This window comes from Doryrhamphus excisus, linkage group LG13 (genome assembly GCF_037039965.1).
Source record: "Doryrhamphus excisus strain RoL-2023G ecotype Guam linkage group LG13, RoL_Dexc_Guam_v1.1, whole genome shotgun sequence".
Taxonomy (NCBI): Eukaryota; Metazoa; Chordata; class Actinopteri; order Syngnathiformes; family Syngnathidae; genus Doryrhamphus; species Doryrhamphus excisus.
Window position 1 is genome coordinate 15,881,794 of NC_136369.1, and position 18,900 is coordinate 15,900,693.

The 18,900-nt window shown below is 41.5% G+C and overlaps 3 protein-coding genes across 5 annotated transcripts in view; all 3 read right to left on the reverse strand.

Annotated features, from left to right (window-relative positions):
• myo5aa (myosin VAa) overlaps positions 1-11,984 on the reverse strand; it is a 45,560-nt gene extending 33,576 nt beyond the window's left edge. For 2 of the 3 annotated variants that reach the window (XM_078795503.1, XM_058089001.2), the window contains exons 1-2: positions 11,720-11,983; positions 43-153 (exon numbers count right to left, since the gene is read on the reverse strand). In XM_078795503.1, coding sequence (XP_078651629.1) covers positions 43-153; positions 11,720-11,746 — 138 coding nt within the window. In that variant the 5' untranslated portion in view covers positions 11,747-11,983. Of the gene's footprint in view, positions 1-42; positions 154-11,719 lie in introns of all 3 variants that reach the window. The other variant, XM_078795504.1, reaches the window with a different exon arrangement.
• A 1,312-nt stretch (positions 11,985-13,296) lies between these two features.
• Positions 13,297-17,057, reverse strand: arpp19a (cAMP-regulated phosphoprotein 19a). The gene is made up of 3 exons (XM_058088849.2): positions 16,846-17,057; positions 15,938-16,060; positions 13,297-14,074 (listed from the first exon to the last, which is right to left on the reverse strand). The coding sequence occupies exons 1-3, from the start codon at positions 16,900-16,902 to the stop codon at positions 13,904-13,906; spliced, it is 351 nt and encodes a 116-aa protein (XP_057944832.2). The 5' UTR covers positions 16,903-17,057; the 3' UTR covers positions 13,297-13,903.
• A 635-nt stretch (positions 17,058-17,692) lies between these two features.
• Positions 17,693-18,900, reverse strand: part of atosa (atos homolog A) — a 29,280-nt gene continuing 28,072 nt past the window's right edge. Inside the window, exon 12 of the mRNA XM_058088848.2 lies at positions 17,693-18,778. Coding sequence (XP_057944831.2) covers positions 18,625-18,778 — 154 coding nt within the window. The 3' untranslated portion in view covers positions 17,693-18,624. The remainder of the gene's footprint in view (positions 18,779-18,900) is intronic.

Here is an 18,900-nt window from a genome sequence, read left to right on the forward strand (position 1 = left end):
AACGTGAAGCTGAAGAGAAGGAATAAAAAGCATGCTATTTACCGAGCCATCCTCCAGCATAAGCTGCAAAGAGCTGTCGCCATTTTTGTAGTCCTTGGTCAGCTCAGCAGACTTCCACACCTCTTCTACGTCTGGGATCCACACCCGAGCGGACTGTGAAAGACAAGAAAAATTAAATATAGTTAAATTGGGGGAAAAAAACATGTACATCAGATTAACTTCCACTTTTGTACAGTGTCTGGCAAAGGAGAGCATCGACCTGACATTTCAGCAACCATTTTATCATATATTGTCAAAACACAACTTAAATCAGAGTCTAGGAGCAGAACTTGCATGTAACTCAAGGACCACCTAATGAAGTGGTTAATGAAATTATGTATGTAATCACTTTTGCTTTGTTTTTTAACTATAGCTGTAGCTGCAGCAACTATACATTTCATATTTTATTTTATGTTATTTCATTTGATTTTATTTTATTTAGTTGTATTTAATTTAATTTTACATTATTTTATTTTACATTATTTTATTTTACATTATTTTATTAAAATTAAAATTAAAATTAAAATTAAAATTAAAATTAAAATTATTTTATATTATTTCATTAAAATTAAAAATTTTAAATTAAGATTTACATTATTTTATTTTACATTATTTTATATTATTTAATTAAAATTAACATTAAAATTATTTTACATTATTTCATATTATTTAATTTAAATTAAAATTTTAAAATTAAAATTATTTTATTTTACATTATTTTATATTATTTAATTAAAATTAAAATTAAAATTAAAATTAAAATTAAAATTAAAATTAAAATTAAAATTAAAATTAAAATTAAAATTAAAATTAAAATTAAAATTTTCCTACTTTCCCGACCAACAGTTAATTACCAGAATGACCTCAGAGAAAGCATAACTGACATTTGTGGGAAACAAGCAGTTCAGCGAACACTAACTCTAACTAACTAGACCAAGCAGTTGTGGATTGTGTGTGGTCGCACAATTGTTCCACTCTCTCTCTCACACACACACACACACACTTCACTATAAAACATTTTCAGGCTTCATGGAAGCGAGACTGGAGGTAATCACCTGATCATAGACTGTGGAAAAACAGCCAATGAATGCTACCGGTCACATGGCAGTGGAATTCGGCTGGCATATAAAAACGCTTGCATGCATGCATGCACACACAGGTCTTCCTTGTCATGACATAAGGGCAAAGATTGAGTAAAGCACCACCACCACCACCACCACCACCACCACCGTGACCTTAGGAACTGTGCACAGCATTACATAAGCGAAAAGAGTAGAAATTATGACTTTAAAGAGGTTTAGCGGAACAAATTCTCACAAGTAGCAAGTTTCATCTGTTTAATCTGCCTTTTATAAGTACTTGTTTTTGGTGTACAGTCGCTTTTTAATCTCACTTGGGCTTTGAGAACATGACAACTGTGTCGCTGGAAAACGTGAGCGACCCTCCTGACACCGTGCATGTCAGAATTTAACCCTGTAATGCTGAATTTAACAAGTCATTTCAGCAAATATGTTGCTATCAGTGGTTAATGCTTTACAGCAGGACATGGCAGACATCTCTAACTTTAATCTAAACTACATTTACGGCCGTGGATTTATGCAAAATGTAGGCGTTAATACACTTTCAACTACCATGTACAAGCTGCATTGAGTCTGCCGTCACAGTCCACAACAGTGGTTCTAGCTATGGGCCATATGGGCAATTAACTACATGAATTTAACTAATAGTATTTATTACAGTGCTCGACAATAACGATGTACCGATGGCCCGGGGCAAGTTAAAACGTAAAATCCAATCAGTGATATTCCCGTCGGGCAAGTGCACTTTGGCATGCCATACTACGAAGAGTTTTTTTTTTAAGCGGTTCTTGTTGGGTGTTGGTAAAACACGGACTGTGTAATTCCGGTGGTAATTTGCAAACCAATCTTGCAAATCTTGAAATGGACCAATCAGAATCGTTTATTTAGACCGCGGTCCGCAGTCCGCGTTTAAACTGATAAAAAAAAAAACAAAAACCCTGGCACCAACAGAGTTAAGACCACCAAAACCAACGCATGCGAGTAATGAACACAGAGGAATGTATTTAGAGGCTCGCTTGCTGGCTCATCAGTCGATTTCACGGTATCTTCGGGCTTCGTTACATAAAATGTCAAATAACGATCTCTCCGAGTCTAGACAGAGAGGCCTTATTTTGGATGAGAGCACAATGAGGGGGCAGAATTTTATAATTTGATCTGCTGCTTCACTACCAGTCATCTGAGTCATGACATCATGGTCACATCGACTTCCTACGTTTTGTGTCCGTGTGACTGGCTTTTAGTAGTAGTAGGCATTATGTGAAAATACAGCTGCAAAAAAAATTACTTGGATTTTTCAATACGCGGCCCTCAGTGGAAAAAGGCTCAAGAGAATTGTCGATTTGTAATTATCAGACAACAGGAAGACCACAAAATGCAGCTTTTTACATGCAAACACGTCTTCTTTTCATAAATAGTACAGAAGGCTGGAAAAGAAACCTCATTGTTGTCCAAGTTTACTGTTCCAAACGTTACCATGGTGACCTGAATGGTACCACTTGGTAAAAATGTGCCTTGTAAAAAGTCACAAGTCAAAACATGCATCATGAAGTTTCATCAAATGGCCTCCAACCAGATAACCAATGTCATCATAAAAGCCAAACAAAGCATCGTCACAGTGCACTACACCATTTTGTTGCTTCATTTTCTCATTTCCCACAGGGAGCTGCGCAGCAGCCAGCCTAGCAACCGAGAGGGGTTGGGCCGGAGGATGGATGGATGGATCAGCGGTGGGAAGGGTAGGAGATGTCTATAAATAGCAAAAGCAAGTTTGGAGCGGCATCACACCTCACTGAGGCATCATCGTTTGCATTAGTGAACACATGTCCCAATCCTTATTATCGCCCTCACACACGTACAACAAATTGGGTAGGCGTCAAACCCAATCAAAAATTAAGCAACGGTGAAATATGGCTGCATATCAGAACGGTATTTAGAAATTAGAAGCAGTAGACGTGAAGGTTGCTGACAAGGACAGAAAAGCGAACAGAAGCCTGGTTTGTATCTGATGACAGAAACGGAGCGATGCACGGTGGCGGAGTGGGGTGGGGTACCATCAGCAGGAGAAGCATTAGTGACATCATAAATCACCCGCCAAAGAGACCCTCTGCATTATCCACACACATAAAGCTCGCCATTTCCTTCACTGTATAGACAACTGGGTGTGGTCTTGCCGGTGCAAATTAAAAAGACCTACTAATTTAATTCAATAGAGTAGCTACGATAGACACAATATGGAGTGTGTTCAGTTGCATGCAAAATAATGCACCACTTCTTCCATACAGCTGAAAATGCTGCCACTGTTGTCCAAAATCTGCTTAATTATTGCAGCTCTCGTATATGTAACTTTTTTTTTAATTATTTTTAAATTTCCTCCCACATTCCAAAAACATGCTAAGTTAATTGGCCACTCCAAATTGTCCATAGGTATGAATGTGAGTGTGAATGGTTGTTTGTCTATATGTGCCCTGTGATTGGCTGGCTAGTCTATTTTTTTGTTAAAAATATGTTAAAAATAACCAATAAAAATGTAATGGGAATATGCTTGGAACAAATACAGATTTATCATTAAACGTACAGATACAAGTAATGTTGCATCAAGTCAAGACAAAAACACTTGAGTTTTTTTTTTTTTTTAGTTTAAATTAAGATACATGTTAAATATGATTTTCAATTTTGGACAGTTCCACCCTCGGCCATCTCTGTGTGGAGTTTGCATGTTCTCTCCGTGCATGCGTGGGTTTTCTCCGGGTACTCCGGTTTCCTCCCACATTCCAAAAACATGCGACTCCAAATTGTCCATAGGTATGAATGTGAGTGTGAATGGTTGTTTGTCTATATGTGCCCTGTGATTGGCTGGCGACCAGTCCAGGGTGTACCCCGCCTCTCGCCCGAAGACAGCTGGGATAGGCTCCAGCACCCTCACGACCTTCGTGAAGATAAGCGTTAGAAAATGAATGAATGAATAATGTCAGAACGAACAAATCCATCAACTGAGTAGTTTTATTTCATTTTAGTTTTATTTAGGTTCATTAAAAAGCTTATCTGTGTGGAGTTTGCATTTTCTCCCCGTGCATGCATAGTGTACCCCGCCTCTAGCCCGAAGACAGCTGGGATAGGCTCCAGCACCCCCGCAACCTTTGTGAGGATAAGCGGTACAAAATGAATGAATGTTTAAATTTCATAAATAACAGCCTCCATCTCCAACAAAGGCTCCGTTACTATGAAAATGTGTACCAAAACTGATTTGACATCAGTCCACAAGACAGCAGCAGCTACAGTACCCTCTTAGGAAGGTGAGGCTAGCACGATGCTAATCCAGATTTAACTCAGACGAAGGATCAGAACCTGATTAGGCTATCGAAGGATTTAACGTTGACTAATCTTATTTCACCCAGCCACACCACGATTTAATTACCATCACTTTCTTTTTTTTCTTGGAGACAGGTGATAGAACTTCCAACAATAATTTCAAGTTTTTTTTTAATTATTATTCTGCAGCCGTGCAGAACAGTGTTGGCATATAAAATAAATAAAACAATACATTCTTACAAGGCATTTCCCAGTCAAGTTATGAGTTTTGCAAAGAGAAAGTTTATGCTATTTGTAGTTTGTCATGATATAGACTAGTGTATTACACAGTGTAACCAATACTGTTGTCAGTAAGATGCAATGCAATTCTACACCAATGCAAACCACATATTGTCAAATGAATACCTGCAATACTAAGTGTTCAGGAATTAATAATGTTACCAATTCTAACATTCAAAACATCAGATCACCTTGAAGGTTTTAAGCCCGGTAATGTTGGCAGTCAGATCCAATTCAGACACCGTCCTCAACCTCCTCTCCTCAGGATTCTCCCGCAAAACTTGATAGAGTTGGATCATGCCGCCGGATTTTGTTGTAGCAATACAAAGTCAACAAACGTCCTCATCCCCCCCTTACTGAATGAAGGGCGATGAAGAAAGTTTGGACGTCCAATGCACTTCCAAGTCGTTCCTGTGCATGTTAGTCCGTGGAGGTGAGTTATAGCCGCGGGGGCGTGGCATCACTCTCAAGTGTTTACAATTCTGTGCAAAGTCATTGGCAGATTAGAGCCTTCGTCGTGCTAATACGCTGAGCGCTGAGCTTTCACTCTTCATCCCGTTGAACTGATGTGACTCCTCTGGACTCGTGCAGGGTTGACTCCTCTGTTATGAGTTTATGGAACGTGATTACAGAACCTACGACTAAGTTGCAGGTGAATAGGTCAGCGAATAGAGCACCCGGTTCTTTATCTGGAGGGTGCCAGTTCAAGATTAAGCACCTAGCTACTTTTTGAGGTGCGAGAAATAAAATGAGATGACGGAACACACTGTCCAAAATTGAAAATCATATAAATGTTTTTCAGTAGTGTGACTAGTAGCGGTATGACGACGCCGTTTTTTGGTGAAGCTAATATGCTCTCAGCAGTACGATCAATCGTAAAGTGACAGGCCTTTGACTTGTTTTTTTTGACATGGTCTATGAATATTTTTTAGTTAAAAAATTATGTTAAAAATAACCAATAAAAATGTAATGGGAATATGCTTGGAAAAATATGGATTTATCAAGTACAGATACATGTAATGTTGCATCAAGTCAAGACAAAAACACGTATGACATTTTTTGTTTAGTTTAGTTTAAATTAAGATACATGTTTACATAGCCTAAAAAAAAAAATAAAATTAGATGACGGAAGACACTGTCCAAAATTCATTCATTTATTTTGTACTGCTTTTTCCTCACGAGGGTCGCGGGGGGTTCTGGAGCCTATCCCAGCTGTCTTCGGGCGAGAGGCGGGGTACATCCTGGACCGGTCGCCAGCCAATCACAGGGCACATATAGACAAACAACCATTCACACTCACATTCATACCTATGGACAATTTGAAGTCGCCAATTAACCTAGCATGTTTTTGGAATGTGGGAGGAAACCGGAGTACCCAGAGAAAACCCACGCATGCACGGGGAGAACATGCAAACTCCACACAAAGATGGCCGAGGGTGGAACTGTCCAAAATTGAAAATTTATATTTAACATGTATCTTAATTTAAACTAAATAAAACAAAAAAACTCAAGTGTTTTTGTCTTGACTTGATGCAACATTACATGAATCTGTACTTTTAATAATAAATCTGTATTTTTCCAAGCATATTTCCATTACATTTTTATTGGTTATTTTTAACCTATTTTTAACTAAAAAATAGACTATGTAAAAAACAAGTCAAAGGTCAGTCACTTTACGACTGATCGTACCGCTGAGAGCATATTAGCTTCACAAAAAACAGCGTCGTCATACCGCTACTAGTCACACTACTGAAAAAACTCAGAAAAACTTGGAGCTTTGGATGACTTGCCACCAAACTGAGGCCGCTGTTCTCAACAGACGGCCTCCTCAACATCAAGCCCACAATACACCCAGCATCCAGACACGGATGGAAGGAAGGAATGTAAAAACTGTTTTGCGCTCATCTAAGGAGTGCCTGACTGACTGCTGAGGCTTTCCGTCACATGATGCCACTCGTGAGAGGCCCAGGCTGTTTTTCTGCTCAGCTGGGACCACGCGGCATGACGCCATAGGCCCGCAAAAAACCTTCAAGGTTAGCATAAGGGTGGGGGGAGAATACGGCTTTTTGGGATACCTGGTCCACTTCAAGACCATGAAGGTGCAGACCCAAACTAGGGTCCGATCAGGAGTATCCTGCTTAAGAGGATGGAGAGCTGTGTGGTTTCTAATCAGATTAAGTGGGTCAATGCTGACTGCGGAGTTAACTTCTGATTGCTACCTTGGAGAACAAGAGTGGATTTGGTCCCCGTAGCTACTGAAGACGACAAACATGCAAAAGAATAGCAACAACAATAAAGAACGTATACTTGAAAAAAGAACACACATTTAAGACAAAATGCTGCATTTTTACAAATCTTAGGGAAGAAGTGGACTTAAAGGCTTAAGACACCAAAGACTTTCTTCAATGGACACCAGGAGAAAGGGTGTGTCACCACGAGGGTTCTCCAACACAAGGCCCCAAGAGTCAGGAGTCAACATCCACAAACAACTTTGCTTCTTCTACAATCAAAAACTTACCTCGACAAACATATACTCCAGTTCCCAGTTCATGTCGGCCAAACTTCTAGCTCATGCTTCTCTGGAAAGGATGCCTCCGAGCCTCAAGCGTCCAACTCAACCTATCACCAACCTCGAGAAGGCACTACCGGGAAAGTACAGAACCTTCCCCCGGAATCGGCAAACATGAGCAGACAACCCAGACGCTCCACAAGCTTGTCCTGTGACACTTTAAGTGGTCCTCCCTGCTGTCCATCATCACAACTTCCCGTCCTCCTCGATCACATGAGACTCAGCGACACACAGAGAAGGAAACAAGGCTTTCCCACAAACTGCCCCCGCTACCCCCCCGCCTAAAGATATGACTCCAACGCTCATCACATTGGACTCACAATTGACATCATTTTTTACATAAATGCCCTACAATGACGTTATGGTTCCTATAATACATTTTTATTGATTTGTATAGTGCTTTTCAGAGTACTCAAAGACGCTTTGCAGTAGAGAAAAAAGAAATAAAAATAGAGTTGAGTAAAAACAGAGTAAACGATAAAATACAACAACCATTCATTCATTGATTCATTTTCTACCGCTTTTTCCTCACGAGGGTAGCGGGGGGTGCTGGAGCCTATCCCAGCTGTCTTCGGGCGAAAGACGGGCGGGCTACACCCTGGACTGGTGGCCAGCCAATCACAGGGCACATATAGACAAACAACCATTCACACTCACATTCATACCTATGGACAATTTGGAGTCGCCAATTAACCTAGCATGTTTTTGGAATGTGGGAGGAAACCGGAGTACCCGGAGAAAACCCACGCATGCACGGGGAGAACATGCAAACTCCACACAGGGTGGAATTGAACCCTGGTCTCCTAGCTGTGAGGTCTGCGTGCTAACCACTAGACCGCCGTGCCGCCTATAAAATAGCAGTCAAGTATAAAAAGTTAGACATTAAAAACGGATTTAAACAGGTGGGTTTTGAGTTGTTTTTTGAAGGTTGAAGGTAGGAAGGTCGGGGCAAAGAGTTCCAGAGGGTGGGGGCAGCGATGGAGAAAGCTCTGTCTCCCCAGGGTTTGGAGCTTGGTCTTACAGGTGAGTGCCGGGAGGTTGGAGTCTGAGGAGCGAAGGCGACGTGGGGGGATTGTGTAGATGAAGGAGGTCTGTGAAGTATAGAGTGGTCAGATTGTGGAGAGCTTTGTAGGCGATGAGAAGGACCTTGAAATGGATACGTTGGGGGACGGGAAGCCAGTTTTGGAGGACAGGGGTAATGTGTTCACAGGAGCGGGTGGAGGTGAGGAGGGCGGGCAGCGGAGTTCTGAATATATTGTAGTTTGTTGAGGGTTTTGGATGTTGTACCGTAAAGAGTTTTATGTTTCAATCCAATCCACTTTATTTATATAGCACATTTTATAAACAGAGTTTCCAAAGTGCTGCACAGACTAGTAAAAATAAAAAGTAATAATCCAAAACTAAAAGAGCATTTAAGAAATAAAATAATAAAATAGATATTAAAATATCAAAAACAAGAAACAAAGCAATAAAAGTTTAAAAAATAAAACCAATTACAATAAAAACGAAGTAAAAACGGACTAAAAGACACAGGACCATACAACTAACTCCGAGTTAAAAGCCAGAGAATAAAAGTGGGTTTTAAGACGAGACTTAAGCTTCCGATGTTGGGGGCCTTTTTTACTTGGGAGGGCAGAGAGTTCCATAGTTTGGGGCCAACCACAGAAAAGGCTCGGTCCCCCCTGGTCTTAAGTCTCGTCTTAGGCACCACAAGTTGGAGCTGGCCCTCGGACAAAAACATCCAAACATGCAGACGTCCTTATGAATTTGTTCTTGCTGTGTCAGGACAGTGACGTCAACATACCACAGCATCTACGACATGACTCAGTAATTTAATAAGAATGCTCTCAAAAAGGTCACGGCGTAAAGGAAATAGTCCACTGGTCATAAGGACACAAATGTTAGTAGCATTTGAATAGCTATGTTAGCTTTACAGTCAAAATGATGACAATTACAGCATCCACTGTCCAAGATGTATTTTAAGGTGTGTGGCGAAGCCTGCCTGTTGCTTTCTTTTTTTTTTTTTACAAAGCTGTCCTCTGTGAAATGGTGGGTGGCTCTTCTAGCTCGGCTTCCACTGCTGAGTAATCTTAATGCAGAGCTTCACTATGAAGATTATCCGCTCCCTTCGTTCTCCTCACACAGACCCACACCCAACTTTTAACTCTTCTCCATATACAAGCCAAAATGGAGGATTCCGACAATTTCAACAAACAATAAGCATGTTTTTTTAAGCAAAGGAGGCAAAATGGAGTGCTGTACTTGGCTGCAGCGAGCAGAGACGCCATTCAGTCTTTAATTCCATGCGACGCTGATATAGAAACAGGAGTTCAGAACATTCAGATTCAGATTCACCTCTCTGACAGTTCTTTACGTCCCTTCATGATGTCAGAATCAGAATAGACAGAACTACACTTAAATTAAAAGGTGCAGTTTATGCATGCTGGGCCTGCACGGCGGTCTAGTGGTTAGCGCGCAGACCTCACAGCTAGGAGACCAGGTTCAATTCCACCCTCGGCCATCTCTGTGTGGAGTTTGCATGCTCTCCCCATGCATGCGTGGGTTTTCTCCGGGTACTCCGGTTTCCTTCCACATTCCAAAAACATGCTAGGTTAATTGGCGACTTCAAATTGTCCATAGGTATGAATGTGAGTGTGAATGGTTGTTTGTCTATATGTGCCCTGTGATTGGCTGGCCACCAGTCCAGATTGTACCCCGCCTCTTGCCTGAAGACAGCTGGGATAGGCTCCAGCACCCCCCGCGACCCTCATGAGGAAAAGCGGTAGAAAATGAATGAATGAATGAGTTTATGCATGCTAACCACACAGTTAACACACACACACACACACTAAATAAGCCTCTATTCGGTCTGACACACACAATGAACGGAGTGTTTCAAACCCCGTTGGCAAAGAGGGGTGTTTGACTTCAAGAGTCAGACTTCTGGACAGACCACACCATTCAAACAGTACTTCCTGTAAATACTGAACGGTGTGTGTTTGCATTGCAACCACGCATATGCAGCAATTTACCTGCAGTTAAAAACAGAATCCAACCACGGCTCATTTAGAACCTGGTAAATAGAACCTGTATTATTGACATTCTAACTATAGAACTATAAAAAACATGCATGTAATAGTCTGAAATTAAAAAATATATATCCACATTGAACCATAAAGGTGTGGATATACAGTCTTTTGTGATAATTTCATGTTAAATAATACATATTGCATTGCTATCCCAGTAGGGAGTACCTCAGGGATATGCGCTAGGGCCCATGCTGTTGCTGTTTTGTACGTGCACCCGTGTGGCTCATTTTTTCCAGCCATTTCTAAAAGATGTAAAATAGCTTTAATGCCTATTGATGAGATTATTGTATTATTGATGCACGGTTGTTAGCATGCCTGCAGATGCTTCCTCATCACTCTCCCCATCCCCCAGTGAGCCTCACCGGCCATAGAGTGTTGGAACTGCCACCCTTGCTGGGGAGGCAGGCTGGCTATCATTCACATAAAAACAGTCTGTGATTTTTTTTGCAGAATCATGCAGCCATATGACCACAGTTTGACATTGGAACAGACTGTAACCACTTCCAATGTTTCCTATGGGAATTCATCAGAGGTCGGCTATGGTATAAGCGGACGCCGCAGTGCTGCTTTTAAGCACTGATTGCTTCGAAAAAAAAATCCACAACAAAACAAGCTGAACAGCTGGAAGGGGGGGTTGGGGGGTAGGGGGGGGGGGGTTGGGTGACTCATCTCCACACACACTTTCATTTTCACACATTGTCACAAATGAACCTTGTGATGCGCGACAATAACATTCCTTCCTCAAGGCCTCTTTTTTCCTCTTAAATCCAATACCAAAAGATGCTAAGACAAGGATGCTAACAGACAGATGCTCAAGTGTCCGGATGTTGTGCTCTAAACGCAGCATCACTAGCCGTGGTACCCAAACTGACAGAACCCTTGTCATCATGCGTGTATTGTAGACTCAAAAACTGAATACAATTAACGCTGGGGTGCGTGAAAAGGACATATTAATTATTTAAAAGGAAACCTGCCCCCTCCATGGTGGTAGGCACCGCCTTTGCATCACATAGCTCCTCCAAGGGAAAAGAGGACGACGAAGGCCCAGAAGAGGGATGACTTCCCATCGGGGGTAAACAAACAAGGTGACACATAAAAAGGCCGAATTTATTGTTATACATATGAGAAAAAAAGCACCGATTTACGCTAACGCGTATAGCACTGCCTTTGATGCTAGCACAAATCAATATTTATAAAGCATCGAGTTTTGGTGCGGTTTTAGGGACCTTTTCATTCATTTTCAAAAGGGCACATTTTCTTTACGAAACATTCGCTATAACGGAACCGATGTCATATAAAAGCTCATTGAGTGTGCAGCTAGCTGGCGGCTACAAGTCAACATGCACTTGTCTTACCTTTGTGTACAGCTCCGACGCTGCCATGACAGCCGCCAGCTATGTGCTCACGCCAATCTGCGCTAAAAGTCGCTTGGTGGTCCGCTCCGCATGGGACTCGTTGTGTCCTCGTATCTCCAGTATCGCAGTTTGGGAGATGGGGGCTCAAAGGTAAGATATGACCCTCCCCGCCATGATAAAAGGTGAAGTAAGCCAAGGAAGGAGCAGTCTGCCGCTGCTGCTGCTACTACTTGTGAGAGAAGGCTATCTCACTTTGCATTCTGGGTATGATGGATGAAATGATTCAGCCAAAAAAAAAAAAAAAAGCAGAGCGATACCTCCTTGGACAAACAGTGGCCTCGTGTGGTGAAAGGGTGAACTACAAGCTCAATTTGTTGTCCCGCTTATAAAATCAAAATAATATCAAAATATAATTTATTTAAATTATTATTATCATTATTTATACAAATTATTAAGTATTGAGTATTTGAATTAAAAATATTTAACTGTTTAGTGAATCAAATTGAAGTGTTTCCCTTTTTCAACTCAACGAGTGACATACATTTACTGTTAAAAATATTAAAATTCATTGAGATGCACCTGAGTTGTTTGTCTATATGTGCCCTGTGATTGGCTGGCCACCAGTCCAGGCTGTACCCTGCCTCTTGCCCGAAGACAGCTGGGATAGGCTCCAGCATACCAAAGACACACCTGTATTTTATATTATTGGGGCTGAGAAAAGTCAGAACAAATTAGTACAGTGTAAATGCATAAGACTGGAACAGGTTTGAATTTATTGCCTGTGGTCCTGCATACAGATTTTGGTTTTGGGCTGAAGAAAATTGTCAGAAAAAAAATCATAAATCAGGACTGAAACTGGTTTTGAATTGTATGGCCCTGCTTCACATAATACCAATGTAAATCAGGATCAGATCTTTATTCAGTTCTGGAAAGTTTAAAATGTACAGCTTATGGCTAAGTATCATGTTTTTGGACTTGGGTCAATATTTTCTATGGCAGACTATGAAATGTTCACACTGTGTTTACACATGGTAGTGCCAAAGCAGAACTATGTGCATCATATTGCGTTCTATATGTTGATGTATGAAGACAGTCATTTAGTTATTGGAAGATTCACACCAATGTGTAAGAAATTGATATAATAAAGATGAAAAAGTCATTTGTGCAAAACTATTTTATTTACAAAACAAAATGGCACAAATTAACAGGAGGGCAGCCATATACATGCACAGCTCAGATAGATAGATGTGCGAGCTTGGATTGAAACATCTATGGAGAACCCCGGTAAAGCGATAACGACAGGGAAACGACAGGGAAACGGGGATGATTATTCTATTTAGCCGGCCAACGTTGACACGTCATTAATGTCTGATCCCAGTGCCCATAGATTAACGGGCATAGATTGACAGCAGGGATGTACAACATTCAGGCAACTGGAGCTATTTTGAGGCTAACAAAATCTTGCCCCCCCCCCCCTTTCAAGGCAACTTTCCTGGTCCCGAGACGTCTTTGAATGCAGCGTTCATCAGAATCAGTGCTTACATGCAGCCTCTGTGTAAAGCTCTGTACGGAGTTAAAAAAAAAAAAAAAAAAAGAGCTCTGCATTTGGGAATATGGGGTTGGAGGGTCAGGTGGGGGTGGGGGGTCACACAGTTCAACACTGCGGTCCTTACATACAACGCCACCCCCTTTGAGAGAAGACTGGAGCATATTGACAGTGTCATATACACAGAGAAGGAAATACAGTGAATGATAACAAATCTGATGTAAAATGCTAAAAGGCTGACGTGTGCCCCATGTGCCTAACAAAATGAAATGTACTATATACACACTTCCGCCACAATAAAAGCCTTCTTTGTCGTCTAGAAGCTTGTGGTTCTCAGAGACGCTCATTAACACTTGTCCTGTCGTTCAGTGTATCTTACATGAGAGTAATAAAGAGAAATGCAAATAGGAGAGGTGGGGGGGGGGGTACAAGAGCTGGGATAGCAGCCAGTGGAGTAAAATAAAGACGGTTTGAAGGTATCAGCAAGGCATTTCCTGCCGGGCGGGGTCTGGGTTAGTAGGGGGCGGGGGGCTGAGTTGGTAAACAGGTGGTCCTGTGCGGGTGGGAAAGGTAATGTTACAAGCTCTTGAGGTGGAAGGGGGGCCGGAGGTGTTTTGCAGCGGAGGCCCCACTGTGCATCAGCCAGCCAGTTTGCTGGCCACCAGAGAGGGTTTCCTCTGGGGCAGGTCCTGGGGGGTGGGGATGTGGTCCCCCGTGATCTCAGTCTTCTCCGGAGCGGCCGTTGGCAACTGCTTGTTCTTTATCTTAGCTTTGGCCATGTTGTAGTCGCCCGAATCAAAGTACTTTTGCTGGAAGAGAAGAGACACAGGACTGGCATAGTAAAGCTGTGACTTCCTTTGATAGCACTGCTGGCATTAACGCATCGCTTGAAACAAGACGTGCTAGCAAACAAGAACAATGGAGTAGAGCAAGGGTTTCCTCCAATTACGTCTCTGAGGTGACTAATTTTATCCGAGAGAGGACTGAAGGCAGCAAGAAAAGGGAGTGCGCTGCAGCATCGTGTTTGTTTTCCGACTTAGCCAATCCAAAGATTGAAGATCAAGCGGCTCTACGAAAAATAAATAACATGATATGTCAAGCACTTTCACATTTATTTACAAGCACCCCTGCTAATTTTTCAAGATTTTCCTTATTTTCCGTATATCATATAGCAGACGAACACAGTGGCAGATGAGAAGTGAAATGAAGTTTATAGAATTTACATTATTTTAACAAAAGTAGGCAGGTTCTTAAATGTGGGCGCCCTTGTTGTTTAGTTGATTCGAAGACCCTTAAAACTAATTATTGGAACACAAAATATGTTTGGTAAGCTCACCGACCCTTGACCTTCGCAAGTAAAGCCAATCATGAGAAAGGGTATTTAAGGTGGCCAATTCCAAGTTGCATCTTCTCTGAAGAGTAGCACCATGGTAGCCTCAAAACAACTGTCAAATGACCAGAGGGCAAAGGTTGTTCAACATCATGGTCTAGGGGCAGGATACAAAAGCTAGGTCAGAAATTTCAGCTGTCAGGTTCGACTCTGGAAATGGAAAACCACAGGCACAGTCCTAGTTCAGGCCCGGGGTAGCAGGCCAAGAAAAATATGATAAACAGAAGCGAAGGACGGTGAGAACAGTCAAACTCAAACCACAAACCACCTCCAAAGACCTACAACGTGATCTTGCTGCAGATGGTGTCACTGTGCATCGTTCAACTATTCAGCTATTCAGGGAGATTCATGCGGAAGAAGCCCTTTTTGCGCACAAGCCACAAACTGAGTCGCTTGTGGTATGCTAAAGCACATTTGGACAAGCCGGTTTCATTCTGGAATAAGATACTGTAGACTGATGAAACAAAAATGTAGTTATATGGACCTAACATGGGGCACTATGCATGGCGGGCGAAGAACACAGCATTCCAAGACAAACACTTGCTACCCACAGTAATATTTGGTGGTGGTTCCATCATGCTATGGGGCTGTGTGGCCAGGGCAGGTACTGGCGATCTTGTTCAATTTGAAGGTCGCATGGTTTATAGTCAGTATTATCATATCAGATTCTTGCTGATGTGTTCAAGTGTTCAAGAATCAGTGACAAAGTTGAAGTTACGCCGGGGCTGGAGACTTCCAACAAGACAATGACCCTAAACACTGCTCAAATACTACTAAAGGCATTCATGCAGAGGAACAAATGTTCTGGAATGGGGAAACATGTGCATACGTAGCTGATTGAAATGCCATCGCTCATACGTATAAAGTGTGTTACTTGTGTTGTGATTTGGTGCTATAAAAAAAATCAATTAAAATGAAATTAAACTAACATGACTACCTTGGAGGAACATCGAACCGGGTTAACTAAATGTCAATCAGCAAGTCCTGACAGCCATAAAGCAAGTGTTTCAGTTGGCGCAAAAAGGCTGCCACGTCTGCAGTGGAAGAAGTAGTGACTCAGTATTATGGAGGTATGTCGAATTTAGAGCATTAAAAAAAACACCTTAAAACTTGGCACAAACTCCAATATGAGGAATGTATGCCAAAGTCTGAGATTTTGGTCCATATCGCCCAGCCCTAACCTCTTGTAAACGTCCACCCTGGTTGGAGACACTAGAAACGAGCTATGCATTTAAATGCAACGTTGAGAGTGTGCAAGTTATGATAAGATGGGACATTTTACCCCCTTCTGAAGGCGTTTACGAAGCAGATCGGAGCCGCCGGGTTTATTCCCCAGGTTTGGGTATCTGGCCTTCAGTTTGGCCTCCTCTGCCTTCTCTGGGTTGATCATTTTGTCTTGAACCTCCTGCAAAAGATAGCATGAGACACATTAATGGAGCTTACTGAAAAACAGACATTTATCAGGTGTCATAAGACCCTGGTTTATTACTATTTTGCTTGCAGGATAACAGCTGAAATATAAAACACAGAACAGCTATGCATGAGGTAATTGACTTAGTAGTATCCGACCTACTAGTTGTGTGTGCAACATCATTCACAGTGGCGATACATCTGGCATATTTTGGTTAAATGTAATGTATGAATGCAGAAATGCTATTACTGAGCTAATGATATTAGCGTTACTAAAGTTACTACGGTCATCACCCATGCTAACGTGCACAAGGTTGGCTAACTAGCATTGATGGAACCGCTGTAAGTGCTGCCAAAAACCCCTCCGATGTGTGTTAAAAGTGGAAGCGGTTGGCTGAAAGTGTGCATATCGTACATAAACCGACGGCGGCTTGAGGACAAGTAAATCATTAAAAGAAAGGCCATGGTTATCTGTTTGGGTGGGACAACGTTAGCTGTTAAGCTAACCATGACAGTTGATTAGCTTGCTAACATTAGCCTGCTCTTCTGACATTAAACGACTATCAAACCTGACATGAACATAAGAGAATATTGAACCTGCAAACCAATAGATATTGCTAATTTAGCATATTTAGCAGCCATAAGGACCCGAGGATGTGTTAACAATAAACGAGCGCGAAGAAAACAGGGCTACTCTTAGCGGGAAGCTCACGCTCGAGCCGCAACAAAGTCAACCGCGCTCCTGACCATTTCCTCAAAAATAACCGCCAGCTTCAATACCTGCTCTTCTCCCAGCGTCTCTTCGGACGTCTGAACGTCTTCGTTTCCGTCCGACATGTCCAAAAAGCGGTCTGTCGTTACAACACAGCTGCCCAAGTGGTCCTCTCCTGTGTGACTGAAGGTGGACGTCGTCGAGCTCCCTTGGCCTGCTGTCTCCTGAGCGATATGCGCGCGCGCTCCCGCACATGAACGTGGTCACGTGCAAACTTGTGTCGTCATCGTGAACGCCGAGAGCGAGCACGCAGATTAAAAAAAGTTGCGTAACGTGCCGATCAGCTGTTAAACACGTGTGATCTTTGGCAGCAAAAAACAACAGAATTATTTTGTGGCCATTTAAAATGTTTAAACAAAGGTTAATAACCTGAATTTGAACTTTATTGTCATTAAATTGTTTTTAATTGTTTGTAATTGTGTTTTAACAACTATTTAAATGTACAAAACACATTAATGCAACCCTTTTTAATGGTAGCGGTTGTCTATTTAGAGGTTTCCCTTCCAACATTAGTCAGTGTAGGTATTTTTTTCTGAAATAATCAAAGGTAAAAAAAAGTGTTGAAGAATATAACTCAAAATCTCTTTGAGCAAATAACTGGTTTAGGTTGGTGGATTGATAAAAAGGGAACAAAATACGGCTTAATTGCAGCTATAGAAAGTGTCTACAGGCATTTGTTCTCTTCTTAAGTCTTATAAAACACCCCTGCATTAGCATGTTTATTTTATCCTTTATTTTTTTAAATTATATTTTCATTTTAAAAATTTAGTTATGACTTCTATTGGAGTTATAACAAGGGAAATAGCATTTCCTTATTTGAAATATAGATGAAAAAACACACACACAGACACGATGCAGGTTTAAAGATTGCTTTAGAAGATATAGATATAATTTGTTTCCCTCAGATTTGAATATTAATGTCAAAAATACTATGATATACAGTTTACACTAAATCATCTTAGCATGAGACATCACAAACAGTAACTGAAATATTAATTTAAATATTAAATAAAACAGAATGGTTAGGTCAATGGAAAAGTGAATGTGTAAACACTAAAAACTAAAAGGTTACATCTTTCTATTGCAACACTTCCAATAAAGTGGTTTTCTTTGTAACAGTACAAAAATGTATAGAATATTACTATTATTTTTTTTCCAGTTTTGAGGAGGAAAGAAAAAAGTAATCCACAGTGCATTTCTGATGTTTTTTTTTTTCTGCTGTGATGAGTTCACTTGAATTCAGTGCGATTGCATGGTCGACTTCAGGTGTCCTTTGAGGGAGGGATGACAATGATGGGGTGGCACTCCACATACTGTCCTCTTCCAGACGCATTGAGAATCATCAAGTCCAAATCAGGGATAATTTACTGTCAAAGCAACAATGTAAAACTTTTTGTTTTATCGTGAATTTGAATTAGTTGAGAAATTGAGATTGAACACGTATTCATTATGAGGTCCGATTTGACATTCTGATTTGGGAAACCAAGTGTGCAGAAGTGAACTATTCATTTGGACAATCATTGGTCTCTACTCTCCTGCCAGACGCTGGAGGATTCGCTCATCAAATCATGTAAGGCCATTTCTTTTTCCTACTAGGAGTTCACTTCAACAGTGAGTGAGTGACCCTCTTACATCAAAGTTCATGCATGTCATTTTCCAAACAAAGAAGCCTCCCACGCCGTCAATCTGCTGTCCTTCAATCCGTCTTCCTATACAAGTCACACAAACTGACACAATGACTCGTGGCTGATCAGGTGGAGAAAAGGGTGGGGGGAGTTTGTCAGGCGTCAGCAGCGGGGAGAGAATGGCGGGTCAATGGGGGACTCTGTGAAGGACTGGAGCTCGTAGGCAGCACCGCTGTCCACCTCCATGGACTTTCTAGAAAACAGCAGACGGATGTCCCTGTGGAGGTAGATCTTCCCAGACTTGGAGCTCTGGAACCTAGGATGGAGATGTGAGGAGAGACACTGAAGAAATCTGGTGGCTGCAGCAAAGTGGAGACTCTGGAGTATTCTAGTCATACAGCAATGTCCAAAGGCACAGTAACAAGATAAGCTAGCAAG